The 19,483-nt window shown below is 39.2% G+C and overlaps 1 protein-coding gene across 1 annotated transcript in view; it reads right to left on the reverse strand.

The window, feature by feature from the left end:
- PIN1 (peptidylprolyl cis/trans isomerase, NIMA-interacting 1) overlaps positions 1–19,483 on the reverse strand; it is a 41,181-nt gene that overhangs the window by 18,126 nt on the left and 3,572 nt on the right. The window contains exon 2 of the mRNA XM_070741059.1: positions 5,823–6,023. Within this exon, the coding sequence (XP_070597160.1) occupies positions 5,823–6,023 (201 nt within the window). The remainder of the gene's footprint in view (positions 1–5,822; positions 6,024–19,483) is intronic.

The following is a 19,483-nucleotide window of genomic DNA, read 5'->3' on the forward strand; positions in this document are numbered from 1 at the left end:
GTAAGTAAGTAAGTAAGTAAGTAAGTAAGTAAGTAAGTAAGTAAGTAAGTAAATAAATAAATAAATAAGAAAAAAATTCCCTTTTTTTATTAAAAGAAATTAATAATAAAACAAAACCAAAATCTATTACTATCATTATCTTCTCTTTTTCCATCTCTGTCTCCTCCCCCCTTGTGTGTGTGTGAACTCTTGAACCATTTCCAATTAGAGGTGAGCTATTGGAAATGGTTCAAGAGTTCTCACACACACACACACACACACACACACACACACACAGCTGGGGGGGGGGTTCTGTTATTATTTGGGTGCTTTTTACCATATGCTTTAAATCAAGAGTCATTTCTCTCTCTTTCTCTCTCCCCCTCTTGCTCTCTCTCTCTCCCTTTCTCTCTCTCTCTCTCTATTGCTTTCTCTCACTCACTCTTTCTTTCTTTCTATCTCTCTTTCTATCTCTCTCTCTCCCCCTTTCATCTCTCTCTTTCTCTTTGGTTTTCTTTCTCTCTCTCTATTGCTTTCTTTCTCTTCTCTCTCTTGCTATCTCTCTCCCACCCCCTTTCTCTCTTTCTCTCAGCAGCGGCATTGGGCAGTAGCCGTGGGGCGGCGGCAGGGTGATCAGTTGTGAGGCGGAGCTCCGGAACGGAGGCACCGACGGTGAGGGGGCTGCGAGAGCGCTTTCTCCGAGCGATTCGGGAACGCCTGCCCTGCCTCTACTGCAGCCACCTTGCTGGAAGTCTGGGACGAAAGCGCTCCCAGCAAAGGGGCTGCGAGAGGGGCGGGGCGGGCATTCCCGAAGCCCGCGGAGAAAGCCCTCTCTCGCAGCCCCCTGGCTGGCAGCGCTTTTGTCCCGCAGCCGCCACCACCGCGGGAGAAGTTGCGCCCCAAGGCAGGAGGCGGAGGAGGAGGAGAGGGGGCAGATCGGGCAGGCAGGGGGCAGGGCCAAGAAGCCAGGGGCGCGTTTGGACGGAGGCACCGTTGGGAGTCAGGGGCGGCCGCGGCTCCCTTTCCTCCTACTGCCACACCTCCCTGCCCCCCCCCCGCGGGCTGGCAGGGGGATGGGGAGCGTGCGCCCATGGAAAAGGGTGCGCAGGGGGGGTATTTTGGGGCCCGCATGCGCACAGCTTAAGGGGAACGCTGCCCTGTATTCTTTTTATACTTATGAAATTCAAGAAAATCCAAATTCTATAGCAACTCTACACTAAACTCAAATGCTTCTGTTTACGGACCTTATGAGTCCAGAAATAACCAGTTATTATCATTCACTTTAACAAAAACTCTAAGCACATTCCATTGAACAGTGCAGATGACAAATACTCTTCGGTTTTCTCAAGTCTTACCAATATATACAGTATATATCAAAATTAACCCAATGCTAGAGAGGGGGGGGGGGAGGGAGGGAGGGAGGGGGAGAGAGAGAGAGAGAGAACATGGAGAAAGTACTTCTGTTACCACTTCTCTTGGCGCTTCCCCACATTTTTCCTTGTAACAGTGATCTGATTTGCTTGGGAAAAGGTAAATGGATTGAAAGTAATTCGTTAGCTGGCACTTCCATGGTAAAAATGATTCAAAATAAGAATGGACAAATGGCTCTTCAGCTACCCTTTCCATGTAGTAAAACAAAAAGGAAGAAGTCCTTTTGTGATAGAAAAACATTAAAAAATAACTTATTACTCCACCATTCTTATAGTTAGGAAGATAAGTTGATGGAGATATGCTAAAGCATTTTTTAAGTCCAGGACATCCAGATAACATACATATGGCTCAGATAATATCCCTAATTCACCAAACTACTATAAGAAGGAAGAGGAACACATGTTTCTGTAATTATAGCTACTCTGTAGGCAGCTCTAAGTCACTAGTTTGTGAGATAGGCAGCTATATTAATTTGTTTATGAGTGACATAGAGGAAGGTTTGGTAGGGAAAGTTTGCCGATGACTCTAAAGTGTGCAATAGGGTTGATATTCCTGGAGGCGTCTGTAATATGGCAAATGATTTAGCTTTACTAGATAAGTGGTCAAAGCAATGGAAACTGCAGTTTAATGTTTCCAAATGTAAAATAATGCACTTGGGGAAAAGGAATCCTCAATCTGAGTATTGTATTGGCAGTTCTGTATTAGCACAAACTTCAGAAGAGAAGGATTTAGGGGTAGTGATTTCTGACAGTCTCAAAATGGGTGAACAGTGCAGTCAGGCAGTAGGGAAAGCAAGCAGAATGCTTGGCTGTATAGCTAGAGGTATAACAAGCATGAAGAGGAAGATTGTGATCCCGCTATATAGAGCGCTGGTGAGACCACATTTGGAATACTGGGTTCAGTTCTGGAGACCTCACCTACAAAAAGATATTGATAAAATTGAACGGGTCCAAAGATGGACTACATAAATGGTGGAAGATCTTAAGCATAAAACTTATCAGGATTTAATGAACTCAATCTGTGTAGTCTGGAGAATAGAAGGGAAAGAAGGGACATGATCAAAACATTTTAATATGTTAAAGGGTTAAATAAGGTTCAGGAAAGAAGTGTTTTTAATAGGAAAATGAACACAAGAACAAGGAGGCACAATCTGAGGTTGGTTGGGGGAAAGATCAGAAGCAACGTGAGAAAATATTATTTTACTGAAAGAGGAGTAGATGCTTGGAACTAACTTCCAGCAGATGTGGTTGGTAAATCCACAGTAACTGAATTTAAACATGCCTGGGATAAACATATATCCATCCTAAGATAAAATACAGGAAATAGTATAAGGGCAGACTATATGGACCATGAGGTCCTTTTCTGCTGTCAATCTTTCATTTTTCTATGGTTATTTAAATATGGAAGTATATATCATCTCAATAAAAACAGGCATCCCATGGAGTTGGACATCCCATGGAGTTGATTTCATGGACTGGTCTACCTAATAAAACTGACACCCCCCCCCCCCCTTCTTTTGCTGGGAATGGCAACTGAAGGAGGATGGGTCTTTGGATTTTATAAGCCAGGAATCACTTAAAGCAGTGTTTCTCAAATAGTGGGGTGGGCCCCTCTGGGTGTGTATGTGTGTGGAGCGATGTAGGGGTGGGGTCCATGACCCTGGTGAACGTGGTTGGATTTTTGCCACAGGGAGTAGGGTTTTTTTGCACCAAACAATAGTATACAGCTCAGAGTAACAAACCCCTAAGAGGAACCATGGAAAACTATTTAACAAGGATGAAAAGAAAGGAGGAGAGATGGAGATAATGAGACAAACATTAAGGGCAACAAGAATGATAAAGAAAATGGAGCACCTCCCTTATGATACCAGGTTACAACGCCTTGGTCTCTTCAGCCATGAATACGGCGTTTAAGGGGTGACTTGGTCGAAGTGTATAAAATCATGCATGGGATAGAAAAGGTGGATAGAGAAAAATTCTTTTCTCTATCACATAATACTAGGACAAGGGGGCACTCCCTGAAGCTCATAGGTAAGAAAGTGAGGACAAATCAAGGGAAATATTTCTTCATCCAGAGGGTCGTTAGTTTGTGGAATTCACTTCCAGAAGAGGTCGTGACAGCTGTCAGCCTTGATAGCTTCAAGGCAGGATTAGACAGATTCATGGATGCCAAGCATATAGATGGTTATTGAAACGGATGTCCAAGTGCCGCCTCTATGTTGGTTGAGGCAGGCACGATTCCCTTGAGTATCACTTGTTGGGGGTCAAGGGAAAGGGAGGGTTTTGCCTTCTCTTTCTGCTCAAGATCCCCATGGACAATTGGTGGGCTACTGTGTGACACAGAATGCTGGACTCGATGGGCTTTGGCCTGATTCATCATGGCTCCTCTTATGTTCTTAAATGTAAGTTTCTCAAAAGCTAAGATGAGGAAATACGATGAAGCGTTTGTAGCGCTTGGCTTCACTGTGACTATGGTGGGAGATGAGGAAAGACCGGTATGTTTACTGTGTCTAAAAGTGTTGGCAGCAGACTGCATAACATCAAATAAATTAAGGTGTCACTTAAAAACATTATACCCTAATCACGCTGATAAGCCGGTTGGTTTTTTTCAGCAAAAACATGCCAAATGTTGCAAACAATCATCCTGGCAGAGAGTTGGGATGGGCGCGAAATGTTTACTTCTTCTGGAGGGGGAGGGGGACATAACAGAAAATAATTGAAAAACACTGACTTAACTGGAAAACTATCAAAAGATAACCAGATATTTACGACTCCCCCTTTTCTTATGCAGAGGACTTCTATTCTGCCTCATTGCAGAGATAGCACAATAATTGAAAACACAGGTGACATCTCATGGAAGATTTTTCTTTTTGCAGTAGTGCTAGCAATGTCAGTATCAAAAAAGACAGGGCCAAAGTATCAAGCTCTTTCAACTGAGGGTTGTTTTTGTATAATGGATGCTGTAATCCTATCAGACAGTTGGAGCATCTCTTTAGAGGCAGTCGAGGCACTTTTGAAAGTCAGGTAAATAAACTTGACATGCAATTGAGGAAAGGATCCCAGGAGCTTTAATGAATGGGGGAGGGACTGACTACTACATGTAAGCCATGAGATCCACCACCACCCCCATTCTGCCAGTTTAGGGGCTGACTGTGGCTTCGCAAAGAACAATATATCATACTAATGGGGGTGGGGGGAAACCACCAACAGAAGCAAAATTGTATTATGTATGTGTTCTGTAGATATTCTCCATTACCAGTATGAAGTTGTACTGTTATTGAAGAAGAAGGTTTTATCATCTCATCTTGTATATGGATGTAATATGTCTTAAAAACCTAGATTTTGTTAGAAAGTAGTATAGAATAGAACAGAACGGAATGGAATATTGGAATGGAACAGAACAGGGAGAGGAAGTGGGACAGGAAGAATAGGGACAGAACAAGGACAATGACTGAACATTGGAATAGAGTAGAGTGGAGCGGAATAGAATATAGAATATAGGAATGGAACGGAACGGAACAGCAAAGCACAGAATATTGGATTGGAGCAGAATGCAATGGAATGGAATGGGGTGGGGCGAAACAGTAACAAACAGAACAGAACAGAACATATTGGAATGGAACACAACAGAACAGAAAATATTGGATTAGATTGGAACTGAACAGAACAGAATATTGGATTGGATTGGAATGGAATGGAACGAAACAGAAATATTGGAATTTAACAGAACATTGGAACGGGATGGGAAAAGGATAGGACAGAATATAGAATAAAATATTGGAATGGAATGGAAGGATGAGTTGGGTTGGGTTGAAACAGAACAGGAATATTGGAATGGAACAGAACATTGGAATGGGATGGGAATAAGATATAGAATAGAATATTGGAATGGAATGGAACAGAACAGAACCGAATAGAATATTGGAATGGAATGAAAAAGAAGAATGGAATGGAATACTGGAATGGAACAGAATAGAATAGTATATTGGATTGGAATAGAACAGAACACTTTTATTGGCCAAATGTGATAGGACGCACAAGGCATTTTTCTCCAATGTATAAGCCTTCCATCGATCTTCCCCATTTCAAAATGTATTTCACTATTCTAAGGCCTAGTCTTAACATAATGGAATATAAGATACCCAGGAATCAGCTATCATACCAGAAACAATATGGTATTGGGCATATGCAATTTATAGATTTTTGGAAGCCTCCCACAGAAACATAAAACTGAAAACAAAAGGGGTGGGTGAAGAACGAGCAGGAGACCCCTTCTACCAGCTGATTCTCCATTATTGCGCTATAGGCCCTACAAAAATATTAAAGGAGAGAATTGCAAGAAGTGCTAGGTGGCCATATGCAGAAAGAAGGATTATAGAAGTTAGGGTCTCACTTTCCTTTGCTTTTACTTGCCATTAATTAGTTCCAGGGCCTCCTCCTTGCTTCGTGTGATTTTGTCTTCCTTCCATGATGAGGGTCTCCTGGATTGATTGTGTTTCACCAAGAGATGTGAGCATCGCACTTTTGTCGGCTCCCCTTGACCATTCTTGCTGTTGCCAGTGGGGCGCTCCCACTGGCTGGCATTTGTGATATGGTTGAAATAATAAACACGCCCTACAAAGTAAAATAGAATGATGTTAGTTCTAAGGCAAAGCAGAGCATTAACAGTTTTGTTCTTTCTTAAAATAAATTTCCCATGATTTTCCCTTCCCATCATTTCAGTTTCAACTTCTCTTTCCAGCGTTTAACACCCCCCCCCTTCCACATTAGCAGGTTGATGCACTACTTCTCAAATTTGTGCCATCAAGTCATCCAAATTACACACACAGCCTCAAGTACAGCCTCAGCACTATGTTATTTTGTGATTTCATTGAATGTGTAAATAGTATGGAAGAACAACATATCCCAGGTAAGTTTTAATAAACTGCTTTTGGTGATGTTGAAATGAAATTTAGGGGGAAAGGTTAAAAAATTACAGTGAAAGCAGAAATTTTCAATGTAAAAAAAGCATTAGACAGCACACTGATTTTCCATGGGAGAATGCATGGGAAATGGATTTAAGGAAAGAGAATGTAGAAGCTGCTTGGGGCATAATGTAAAGATTTATATTACAGAATGTCATAAATGTATATGCATTTACATTAATGGTATGAAAATAGGTGGCTCATAAAATGTGGTAAAATGCATACACGGGCCTTATTGCTGCAAGAAATTATACAAGAGAAAGACATTTATACAGAATATAATTAAAAAGAGCAGGGAATAGCTAAGAGGAAAAGAGCAAAATAAAATGTAGAGTGGTTTTGATGGGGAAAAATTGGATTTAGAAGAGGACTACACAAGGAGCTTCCAGCAGAGTTAATGTAATTAAAATTTACAAAATGAATTGGAATTAAGCCGGCACAAGGCAATGCTGGAAGTACTATTTTGGAGATTTGTAGAGGAATGGAAGGAATAAGCTGAATAATGTAATTGAAATAAATATTTAAAAATGCAAAAAAAAAATTAACAGAATTAGGAGATCTTATGGAACAGATAATAAACATGTGAAAAAGTCCAACTGAAGCAAATGCTATTAATGTAGATTGTCACGAAAATGAAATACATGCTGTGAGAATGTTAAAAATGATAAAATAAGAATGTGGATTACTTATAGTGACTGTGGAAACAGAGCAGGCAAAATGAAGCAAAGGTGAATGCAAAAACAACAGGGAGATTAAATGTGCTTATTTATGTATTTATTTATTTGATTTACTTATTCATTTATTTATTTATTTATTTGACTTATTTGCTGCCCCTATCTGAAGACTCAAGAGTTTAGGAAGTTGTTCGGTCAAATTCTGATCGGAAGGTTATGAAAGGTGAGCAAAATTTGTGAATAGTCAGAGGGTGTGTATTGTCTTTTTCACCATGTCTTGAGAAATGAATGTGAGAAATAAAAGTTTGTTGTATGTTTGTTAAGAGAAAGTGCCTCACAGAAAGCTTAAACGATGCTTTGTGAGTATGCAAATAAACATTGCTCGCTGAAGACAGTGAAAGATGGATGTATAATACATAATAAAATATGCATAATAAATGGAATGTTTAACAAACAGTTCAATGCCAAACATATATACCACATGCATGATGTTTCCAATATCTTGACGAGACAAAAAACTTGTTTTTGCTGCCCTCCTGTGGTGCCTGGAGGCTGTGAGGAGGCCTGAATGCAGTTTAACAGGCTTCGCACCCTGATAAACCGAATGGTTTTAGGTACATGGAGTCTTGGGATCCAGAAGGTTGACATCGTTAGTTCTGGATGGGATTGCACTTCCTGAGACATATCCTCTGTACAATTTGGGGATCCTCTTGGACTCAAAAGTACTGCTCAGAGAGAGTGGCCTAAAGAGCTTTTGTACAACTTTTGATTGTGCACCAACTGCATTCTTTCCTAGATTGAGAAGCCTTATGCTTAGTAATTCATGCCCTGGTCATTTTGCTCTTAAGACTACTCCAGCATGGGGTTATCCTTAAAGAGCATCTGGAAGTTACAGCTGGATGAACAATCTTAGGGGTCCCTAGAGTGGCTCATTCTACACCATGGTTGCATGAACTGCACTGGTTGTTGGCTTGCTTCCCCATCCAATTCAAAGTGCTGGTTGTGACATTTAAAGCACTTTATGGAATGAGTGTAGGTTACCTGAAGAACCATCTCAATCCATGGGATTGGCCTGTTCTACTTGCTCTGGCAGAAGAGACATGCTCTGGATCATGTTGGCCAAGTAATTGCAGCTGGGGGTAGGAGCTGTTGCACAGGAGAAGAGCTTTTTCTGCCATGATTCCTGCCCTTTGAAATATCATGCCTGCTGAGTTGAAATCTACCTCCATTCTCTTGGCCCAAGCCAGTTGGAAATCTGGATTTTCCAACTGGATTGGGACCTCCTAATGAGGGCATTCCATTTTGGAGGTGACTAGTAGTAGATCATCTCACCTCAGCCCTATGCATGCACTGGTTATTTTTATCTATTTCAGTCTAATGGTTATGTTTTTGCTTTTAACATCTGCTGTTTTAATGTGTCAATTCTCTTACTGTTTTGTTTAATGACATAAGTAAATATGTTGATCAGGAATAAGAATATGTTTCTTGTATGCAGGTGATGCTAAATGTCTGGCTAAGAACCTAAATGATTAAAAGGTAATGGTAAAGGTTCCTCTCGCACATATGTGCTAGTCTCTCCCGACTCTAGGGGGAGGTGCTCATCTCCATTTCAAAACCAAAGAGCTAGCGTTATCTGAAGACTTCTCCGTGGTCACATGGCTGGCATGACTCAATGCTGATGACACACAGAATGCTGTTACTTTCCCACCAAAGGTGATCCCTATTTTTTTACTTGCATTCTTTATGTGCTTTCAAACTAATAGGTTGGCAGAGGCTGGGACAAGTAACGGGAGCTCACTCCATCATGCGGCGCTAGGGATTCGAACTGCTGAATTGCTGACCTTTCGATCCACAAGCTCAGCATCTTGATTTACAGTACTGTAAATGTTTTACTTAAATGTTAGGCTGTATGGCATAATGAGAAGCACAAATATGAAAAATAATGTAACAAAGGCCAAGGCTGTTGCTTTGGATAGGGAAAATGGAGCTAAGAATGGCAAGTTACATATGAAGGGCAAAAACAAATGAAATACCGTATTTTTCGGACTACAAGATGCACCAGTGTATAAGATTCACCAAGATTTCAAAGAGGTAAGAAAGAGAAATGTTTTTTCCTCCTGGCCCCCAGAAGCACTTTGCAGCCCTCCCAAACCCTCTGCACAGCCCATTTTTACAAAAAATGGGACATGCAGAGGGTTTGGGGAGCCGGCAGAGTCCTCCTGGGGGACTACGGGAAACGCAAAAATGTCTCCATTTTTGCAAAAGTGCCCCATTTTTCACACATTTTTTGCAAAAAAATGGGGCACACAGAGGATTTGGGAAGCCTATAGAGTGCTCCTGGGGCTGGGAGAAGGCACAAACGCTGTTTTTGCAAAATAAATGGCCCTTTTTTTTGAAAAAAATGGTTGTGTGGGTGGGGCTTCTGGAGCCCAAAAATGGCTGTATTTGGTGTATAAGGTGCACCAATATTTCCACCCTCTTTTGGTGGGGAAGGTGCATCTTATACTCCAAAAATAATGGTAAATGAATTTATATAACCTTATTTTAATGATCACTAAAGATGGGGAAATGGATGAAGACAATCTAAGATACAAGCAGGCTGGTACAAAAGTACCGAGTAGTTTATTGCCTCATTAAGTGAATGCTGAAAGAAGCATAAATAAATGGCTGTACGTAAGATTATGTTTCTGCATATATTTTTACAAGGAAATAAGAATTCAGGATGAAAAACAAAATATAGATGGAATGGCCCACTGAAGAAGCAAGAGCAATAAAGCAAGACGCATGGGAATTATATAACAATTATAGAGTGAATACAAAAAGGTGAGCAAAGAGAAGTACGTTCAGATAACTTGTCATATTGAAAGAATTAATGAGAAATACTGAAAGAGTGAATTAGTCAAGAGAAAAGGGAAATCCAAAAAGTTGCAATTGGGTGGAGTAGATTAAACCCTTAAAAAAGGTAAGAGGTTAAAGATCAAAATGTAATATAGAGCACGTAAGTGGCAGAGTGGAAGTAATGATGCTTTGCAAGGATAAAATGGTATGAAAAAGTACAGTAAATATGGTGGTATAAGTTGTTTTGGTTATATTTTCTTTTCGTTTCATAGTGAATTTATCTTTATTTTCTTATATATTCCATTTCTGTAACTTATCATTAGCTTACTATTTTTTATTCCTTTTCTCACTCTGCATAATATTTCTTATACTAAAAAATAATAATAATATGGGTTTGTTTCACTGGGAAATTATTTTCCTACAAAAACATGATCTGTAAGCAACAACAATCCAATTTCTATCATTGAGATTTGGTAAACTCAGCTGCTATATGAATAATTTTTCCATACAATATCCACATCACACACATAATATGCAATTTTACATGATTCATTTTGGCGCCAAAAGATTCAACAAGATTATAGGCAATGTTAAAATTTGCAATTATACCTCCTGAGTCACTAAGGGTATAAGAAGAAAATATTTTTTCTTTGTAAGACATACACTTTAAAGAATTTGGACCAAACTGTCAAACTGGATAAATCTTAATAACCTAATATTATTTTTCTCATATTTGTCATAACTTTAATCACTATAATTTACACCATTTATTGTTTTTCAATTTTATTAAATACCTGAAAAACAGTCTGGTTTAGAATGAAAATCTAAAATTAAGCATTTTATATGCAAAATCTCCCCACTTCAATCTACTATCAAAAATAGATAAATATAGGTGAGCTGTTTAAATACAGAAAGAAAAATCCAGAAAAACAATTGATTTTCAGCCATTATGATTTTATACTATTTTCTATAATGTGAAAAGCTTTAACCCATTTTTCAGATACTTTGCTCATAAAATACAGAAAAAAAGTTAATGATAGAATAGCTAACTCTCCCATACCAACACTGGGGCAAAGGAAGTTGAAAAATATTGCTAAGCAGTGAGAATGCAGATCAGATTATATATGATCATAGTTCATCTTCCAGAAAATAACTATTTTAAGCCTGAATTATGTTTTAGGCCTTAAATTCATTCCAAGATCAAAAACATTAACAGGAATGAGGCTGGACTAGATAACACTGCAAAAAACTGTTACTTCCTTTTAAAAAACACTGTAGTTACTCCAGATAGTTCTCAATTTACAAGCATAAATGGGACCCCATATGATCCCCCAGCAAAGTGGCCATTAAGTGAGTCACCACATAACCAGATCCAATTTTACCACCATTTTTACCACAATCATTAAACAAATCAGGGTGGTTGTTAAGTGAATTATATAGCCTTTAAGCGAGTCATGTGGTTGTTAAGTGAATGTGGGTTCCCCAATTGACTTTGCTTGTCAGAAGCTTGGTGGGAAGGTCAGAAATTACAATCAAGCGACCACTAGCCAATGCTACTGTCATAAATGGAAGTTGGTTGCCAAGCACTCAAATTATGACTAAATGATTTTGGGGGGGGGGGGTGAGAAAAAATTGTAATTTCAAGGACATATCTTAAGTCATTTTTTCCAAGCCAATGTAAACAGAACCATTGTTAAATGAACACTCGTAAGTTGAAGACTACTTGTACAGAATTTTATTTATTTATTATGTATTAATTGGATTTATATGCCGTCCTCCGAAGACTTGGGGCGGCAGAGTAAAACTGCTTCTTTAGTCCAATTGTGGCTTAGAAAACCACAGGATCAATTGTCTGATGTAAACTTTTCCGTATAGTGGCCTGACATTTGAACCTGGTTGCAAAACTCCATTTCAATTTTTTTAAAATGTAAATACCATGCAAATAAACATCCCCTTTTCTAATTTGTCTTCAAAAACTTCAGCATAGATGCTACATACATGTGTGCTTCCTACAACCAACCTCTGTTTGAAGCTGACTGAAGTGGTCCTAATCTAAGGCCCTCTTTTTGAAGAGCTCATCAACTTCATCCAACTATTATTTTCTCAGCCTTCCCTATTCATACAATTCATTCATGTACTTGTTCATGTTCTTTTATATACGGTAACTAAACCTTCTCAGAGTAGTTATTTCTATTATCATTCACTTTTGCATTCAGTCCACACTCACATCTAATTCTAATAAAGTTTTACCTTTCAAATTTACAGTGTGTCATAAACTGATGGACATATTGATGGCAGCAGTGATGGGCTGGCAAATTTTTTACTTCCATGGCGGACGTGCCTTGTTTTGTGGGTATGGCTTGATGGTCATGTGACTGGATAGGAGTGGCTTGCCGGTCATGTGACCAGGTGGGAGTGGCTTGACAATCATGCCTGGGGGTGGCTTAAAGGTCATGTGACTTGGTGGGAGTGGCTTACCGACCAAGATAAGTTTTTAAATAGGTGCTTGGGCTCTTTTTCAGTTGATTAAGTCACATTATTTTAATAGCCACAAAAAGGACAAATGATAGATGGCATTATTTGTTGAGGAGCACAGTAACAACTGAACCCACAAGGTTCAGTATAATAACAGATTAGGAAAGCTCAATATTCTTTAATCGCTATAAAAGTTCAGTTCTAGATAATTAAAATGATTAAAGCGTTTATGTGTAAACAATATACTATTTATTTATTTCCTATTTTAAAAGTAATTAAGGATCATATTAAGATACTAGAGAAGGAAGAACAATAAAAAAACTACTAAGTATTCAATAAATAGTGCATCAAATTACTCCCCCCACTGTGCCCCCCCTTCCCCTGTGGGGGCAGAAGGCCATTACTGGATGGCAGACCTTTAAAATTTTGTGAATTTATATGCAAAACTGTATTAAATCTTAACTGGAAAAAAGTAACTCTTTTTTTTTAAAAAAAGTGCAATATTTTGATCACTTGGTCAAAGTTTCTTCAAAATGTAAATGGAGAGCACAAACTTAAATGTGTTTAAAAAGATCAACAAAGCAGAAGTATTTTTGGATATGTAAGAAATTTAAGAACAAGGGAATGTTATCTACAATCTACAATTCATATGCCAGATACACGTTTTTGTACTATCAATCTGCCTCCAAAAAGAAGACAGTTTACAGTTAAGACATTATAGTTTATAAATTTGAAATTCTTTATTTCAGATAATTTTGAAAAGGAGAACACTTACCTATAGGAAAGGGCAATCTTTTATAATGTGTATTTAAAAAAGAACTCTAAACTTATCTCAGCTCCTCACGCTATTTGATCAATTACCTATTGCCAGTGGTGGCAAGGAGCCTGTATCTACTATTTTAATGATCAGTACCCTCTCCAAGTCTCCAATTAAAATCATGGAATGATGGAGCACACATATAATGTGGAATGAAGAACCATATTTTGCTCCAAATTTTTTTTATCTTATTATCTCCCTAAAAGAATCTTACAAATTCTAAGTCAAATCCCAAGATCGCTCTAGTTTTAACTAAGTTCCAAGAACCTTAACTTTAACATAAAATCATAAGATAAATACTGATAGATCTCAAAAGTTTTGGGGAAAAGATCTGACATAATTTTGCATCATTTTTATTCTTTAGATATCACTAATTTCCAACAGTTAATTAAAAAAAGAACCAGCAACAAAAAAAAAATGATCCAAAATACGGAATTCATCCTGAATACTTTATAAGGGAGTACATTCTTATTTTGTTTTCCCTTAAACCTTGAGAGCAACATCAGAAACAACTTCTCAATTATTTTTGCCTTGCTCTAATCCAATTTTATCCTTATATTTTTGAAGGCAGCACAACACACCCATGATTTTCAGAAGTTGCAGTGAGCTCCAACAAGAATGTATTAACTTTGTTTCCTACCCACATTTATAATTGTTTTTTAAAAATCTAATATAAGAAGAATTTAATATATTTTGGGCAAGTTCTAATGCTACAACATGTAAACATTTAGGAACAATTATAAGAGAACTTCATTGCGGAAACCGAAGGAAGTCCAAAGACAAGAAATAAAAATATACAAATGTGCTGCATAGTTCTGGCAAAGATATGGAGCTCAAGAAAACAAAAGTTAAACCAATAGTATTACAAACCTAAAAACAAGGCTCAGTGTGTATTATTTAGTTTTGAAAATATTTTAAAAAGTTAAAAGGAAAAGCAAGGTTGGAAGCTACCAAAGGTGTGGGGACTATGCCATGTTTTTAACAAGATACTTTAAGCATGATTATCACCAGTCAGGAAAGATTAGATAGTGCACTCAATTAACTGAATACTTGACTGTTTGGAAATCATGTTCACTTAAGAAACAATGGAATATATGACTTTTTCAGAGCCATGGCTGTCTATGATTATCTGCTCATGACAAAGTATGCATGTGTGTCTAGGCACAATTCCTTATAGTAAAGAATTAGTCAGCAATCTTCTATTCTTCAGCAGAGATCTAAAAAGGTTTCTAAGAATACAGTAGTGTCAAAAAGTTATCATCAGCATTAACAATCTGAATAATCAAAAACACTGCCCAGTTTGTGATTGGTGTCTGCTTACACTGTGGCTTACTTTATCTAATGCAGACACTGACCATTGCAGGAGAGAAGATCTTGTATGGCCTTAATAACAGGGAGATGTTGTAACAATCTGAAAATCTAAGTACCATAATTGAAGTAGTCTTATAGGAAAGACTACTTCAGTTATGGTACTTGGATTCAATGAGTCAATGCAAAGCTTTAAAAAAAACCCACAAAGTGTGAGTAAGATAGCTCTCATCTGGATGTCCTGGTGGTAGTTATCAGAATGCAATACAGTAATCCCTCGTTTTTCGCGGGGGATGCGTTCCAAGACCACCCGCTATAAATGAATTTCCGCGAAGTAGAGGAAATATTTTTTTAAATGTATTTTTTAATGTATTTAACGAGTATTTGGACTTTTAAAACCCTTTAAAACATGTACTGTATGTAAGAAATGGTACATTTTATGACCTACAGGCCTAGTCTAATACATGCAAATAATAAAAAATAATTTAAAAATACAGTACTTTTATTTTTTTTATGTATTTAACAAGTATGTGGACTTTTAAAACCCTTTAAAACATGTACTGTATGTAAGAAATACTTGTAAATGATATATTTTGTCACCTACAGGCCTAATCTAATAAATGCAAATAATAAAATAATAATAAAATACTTTTAATTTATACCTAAGAAAAAACTTTTTATTTACAGTAATAAAGAAAAACACTTTTCATTTATGCACCGTAAAAAACTTGTCTAAGCCGCGTAACATTAAAAAAATCTTATTTGCGAGGATGGAAAAACATTGTGATCGGAAGTTGTCGCTTTTTGCGCTCAAAGAGCATCTTGTAGCAGTGTTTTTCAACTAGTGTGCGCGAAACATGGTCAGATGTGCAGCGAAGAAGGAAGCTGAGCTTCTGGTCTTGCAACTTTTTGCTGAGGGTGCGAAGAGCAAAAAGTTGCGAGACTGGAAGCTGAGCTTCATTCTTCACGCCTTCCAAGTTTTCTGGCAGTTGCAGCGCCCCGCCCATCTGGAGCATCCCTGGCGGTGGCAGCAGGTGAGGTTTAGGGCCCGGCGGGAGGGTGCCGGCAGTGGGAGTGGGAGAGCGCTGGCAGCAGCGGCACTGGGCAATAGCTGCAGGGCAGAGGCTGCGAGCGGTCGGCAACAGCGTACACCATGCCGTCAACAGTGGCATTGGGCAGTAGCCGCAATGCGGCGGCAGGGCGGTTGGCTGCGAGCGGGAGCTCCCGGGCGGAGGCACCGATGGCAGCGGCTGGACGTGCTGCTGGATGCCGTACATGCTGGCGCTGTGGGGCTAGCACCCATGCCCAGCGTAGCGCCATTTACGGCGTCCAGCAACATGTCTAGCTGCCGCTGTCAGTGCCTCTGCCCTGGAGCTCCCGCTCGCAACCGACCACCTGCCACCACCCCGCAGCTACTGCCCGATGCTACTGTTGACGGCGTGGTGTATGAGAAAGAGCGAGAGAGAAAGAGAGATGGCAAGAGAAAAAGAAAGAGAAAGAGAGGGAAAGAAAGCAAGAGGGAGAGAAAGAGAGAGAGAGAAAGCAAGAGAGAGAAAGCAAGAGAGAGAGAGAAAAGGAGAGGAAGGGTGTGAGAGAGAAATGAGAGAAAAAGGGGAGAAAAGAGAAATTAGAAAATGATTGAGGCAGAGAATGAGAGGAAAGAGAGAGAAACAAAAGAGAGAAGTGACTCTTGATTTAAAGCATATGATAAAAAGCACCCAAAGAATAAGAGAGAAAAAAAACCCAGCCCTCACCTGTTTTTGGAAATGGTTCAAAAGTGTGTATACACACACACACACCCGGGGGGGGGGGTAGGAGACAGGGATGGAAAAAGAGAGGAGAGTGTCTTAGAGTGTCATTTTGGTTGGTTGTGTGCCCCAGGATTTTGTAAATGTAAAAAATGTGCTGCGGCTCAAAAAAGGTTGAAAATCACTGTCTTGTAGGGTTGCAAGACCTCGTCAAGCTTGTTAGAAAATTGCAATGAATGAGTCTTATCATCGTCCCATTTCTGGCCCACTTTTCTTCTTTGAATGTGACTGAAGATCTCAGAGAATCGCTCTAATGTCAAGCCGGGTGGCTTGACAACTTCGGTCTCTTGCTGCTCTTCTTCTTCCTCGCTGCCCAACTTGGTCAATTCTTCAAGTTCTACGTGTTAGTGGTTGGGAATGGCAGTCCAACAACTGATCAAGGTCTTGCGTTATCATGTCCGAAGATCCGGCACCTCCAATATAAGTGGCCAACTGCACAGCTTTCTGAACAGCGGAGTGTTGGATTTCAGCAGGTGTAAAGCCCTTGCCATCGTAAATGATATCTGGCCACAACTTCTTCCAGCTCGCGTTAATGGTAGCAGGCTTCATGTCTTTTAATGCTTTCTGGATATTTTGAAGGCATGTAGCAATTGTGTACTGCTGCCAGTATGTCTTGACGTTGATGTTTTCCTCTTCCTTTTCGTTTTCTTGAGCGGCATCAACATAGGCAACAATGTTGTCTATGGCAATCCTTGTGTATAAGGCCTTGAATGCCCTGATAACCCCCTGGTCCATTGGCTAAATAAGCAATGTAATGTTGGGCGGCAGAAATTCATTCTGTACACTGTCATACTGTAAATGTAGCGTGGCCACCAGCGTTATCCATAAGGAGAAGAACTTTGAAAGGCAAAACCTTCTCTAATAGATAAACTTTCACTTGTGGGACGAAACACTGGTGGAACCAGTCTGAGGTCAGCATCCTTGTCATCCAATGGTTGTCATCCAATGGTTGTACATCTAATGTACAGGTAGCAAATTATTGTTTTTATTCTTCAAGGCCCTTGGGTTTTTAGACTTGTAAATAAGCGCTGGCTTTAACAAATATCCCGCAGTATTGCCGCACATCATGAGGGTTACGCGATCTTTAAAGGCTTTAAAGCCAGATGCTTTTGCTGCTTCTTCTTTAAATAGGAAAGTTCTTGACGCCATTCTTTTCCAAAATAAGCCACTCTCATCCATATTAAAAACTTGTTCAGGCTTATAATCACCATCTGATATAATCTTCTTGAACTTTTCGTTCACGTATGCTTCAGCAGCTTCCTTGTCAGCGGAGGAAGCCTCTCCATACAAGGAAACATTTTTCAGGCCATAGCGTTGCTGAAACTTTGCAAACCACCCATTGCTAGCAGTAAAATATTTTTTACAAGTTGTTTGAGACTCACTGGACGTTCCTGATTGCGGTTCATCGTCTTCTTCCTCATCATCAATCTCTTCAGGCTCACTACCCGCCAAACTCTCATACAGACTCCTAGCCTTGGTTTGGATGATGTTCCAATTCAAGGCTATGCCCTTCTTTCGGCAGTCGTTTATCCATACAACCAAAGCAGCTTCCATATGGACAATGGTTTTATTATGAGCCGTAACCACCTTCTTTGCCATCTTATTAAAGGAGAGAGTAGCCGTCTTCCTGATGCTAGCCTCACACTTCTTGATGGAGTGTATGGTGGATTCATTAACACCAAAGTGGCGTCCCATGGCTGCGCAGCTTCTCCCTCCCTTCAACATATCTAAAAGTTGAATCCTCTCAGCAATCATCATTTTTCATTTTCGTTTAGCCTCATTACCAGCCTTGGATAAACAAGGTCACTTGGGAGCCATTGCACAGTGAATACGACCACCAATCACCAATAACCAATCACAGGCCAGAATACAAAATGGGAGTCTATGATTCGTCATTTCCGATGGTGCTGAATTATTATTATTATTATTATTTTGATATTCATCTTTTATGGTTTTCCAGAGTTTTCCTTTATTATCCGCGATGTAGTGGCAATCAGCCCCTTTGGAAAAAAACATGAAATAGCGAATTCACGAAAGATGAACCACGAAGTAGTGAGGGATTACTGTATTGGGATTCAATCTTGGCAGGGCTCAAGGTTGACTCAGCCTTCCATCCTTCCACGGTCTGTAAAATGATTGTTGGGCACAAGGTGCTGACATTGTAAATCGTTCTATGCCATAAAGCACTGTGCTTAAAAGCACTGTGGGGCAGATATAAGTCCAAGTGCTATTGCTATTGTTATGAAAGTGTCAAGATTAAGTTAAACTGTATTTCAGTTGTTATGGAATCAAATGGCTACTCAAAAAAAAATTCCTAATTTCTTAGGAAAATACACTAGCATAATTGACATAATTTATTTGACATGACAATCAAATAAAATAGGAAGTTTGGCTGGCCCAAAACCAGGAATGCATTTTATTGCTTTGCAGGCTGCAGGCAGTTTGCATAGCATGTCAAGTTTTATGTTCTAAACTAGGACGCAATTTGCTTTTTGGATGTGTGAAGAGTTTTAAGGTCATCACTTTAACCCCTTTCCAAATTTTGAAAAGCAAAGCCTTTAAAAAAAATTCTATGCACTCTGCAGGTCACAGGAGATATCACATATTTTGATTTATATGTAATGTATGTTTTCACACATCAGTGCCAGAAATATTCTGACCCAAAAAGGAAAATTTGGTAGATATATGAATATACAAAAAGCATTGCAAAATAGGAAGTGTTCCTGGGATATGATTATACTCAGATATCAACTGTATACATAAACAAGGAAGGACATAGAATGTATGCAGCTGGATATGTATGCGTCAAAGATGTACAGAGCCCAAACCTAAAAGCAAATTTAAGATAAAAATATGTACCATGTTCCCAGATCTGTACAATATTCCCATAACCCAGGGATAGGCAAAATTGACTCTTCTATGACTTGTAGACTTCAACTCCCAGAATTCCTGAGTTAGCATGATTGGCTCAGGAATTCTGGGAGTTGAAGTCCACATGTCATAGTAGAGCCAACTTTACCTACCCTTACCATAACCCAACCCATACATTTGGGGGAAATGAACCAAGTATAAAAACTCTATAAACCTGGATACAATCTTCCTCCCACATTAGAGATAGAGATAAATCTCAAAATAGGTACATTAGTTTAAACATAAGTCAAAGCAGGATTACTGCACGATATTTCCAGTT

Source organism: Erythrolamprus reginae, chromosome 2 (assembly GCF_031021105.1).
Source record: "Erythrolamprus reginae isolate rEryReg1 chromosome 2, rEryReg1.hap1, whole genome shotgun sequence".
In the NCBI taxonomy this organism is placed as follows: Eukaryota; Metazoa; Chordata; class Lepidosauria; order Squamata; family Dipsadidae; genus Erythrolamprus; species Erythrolamprus reginae.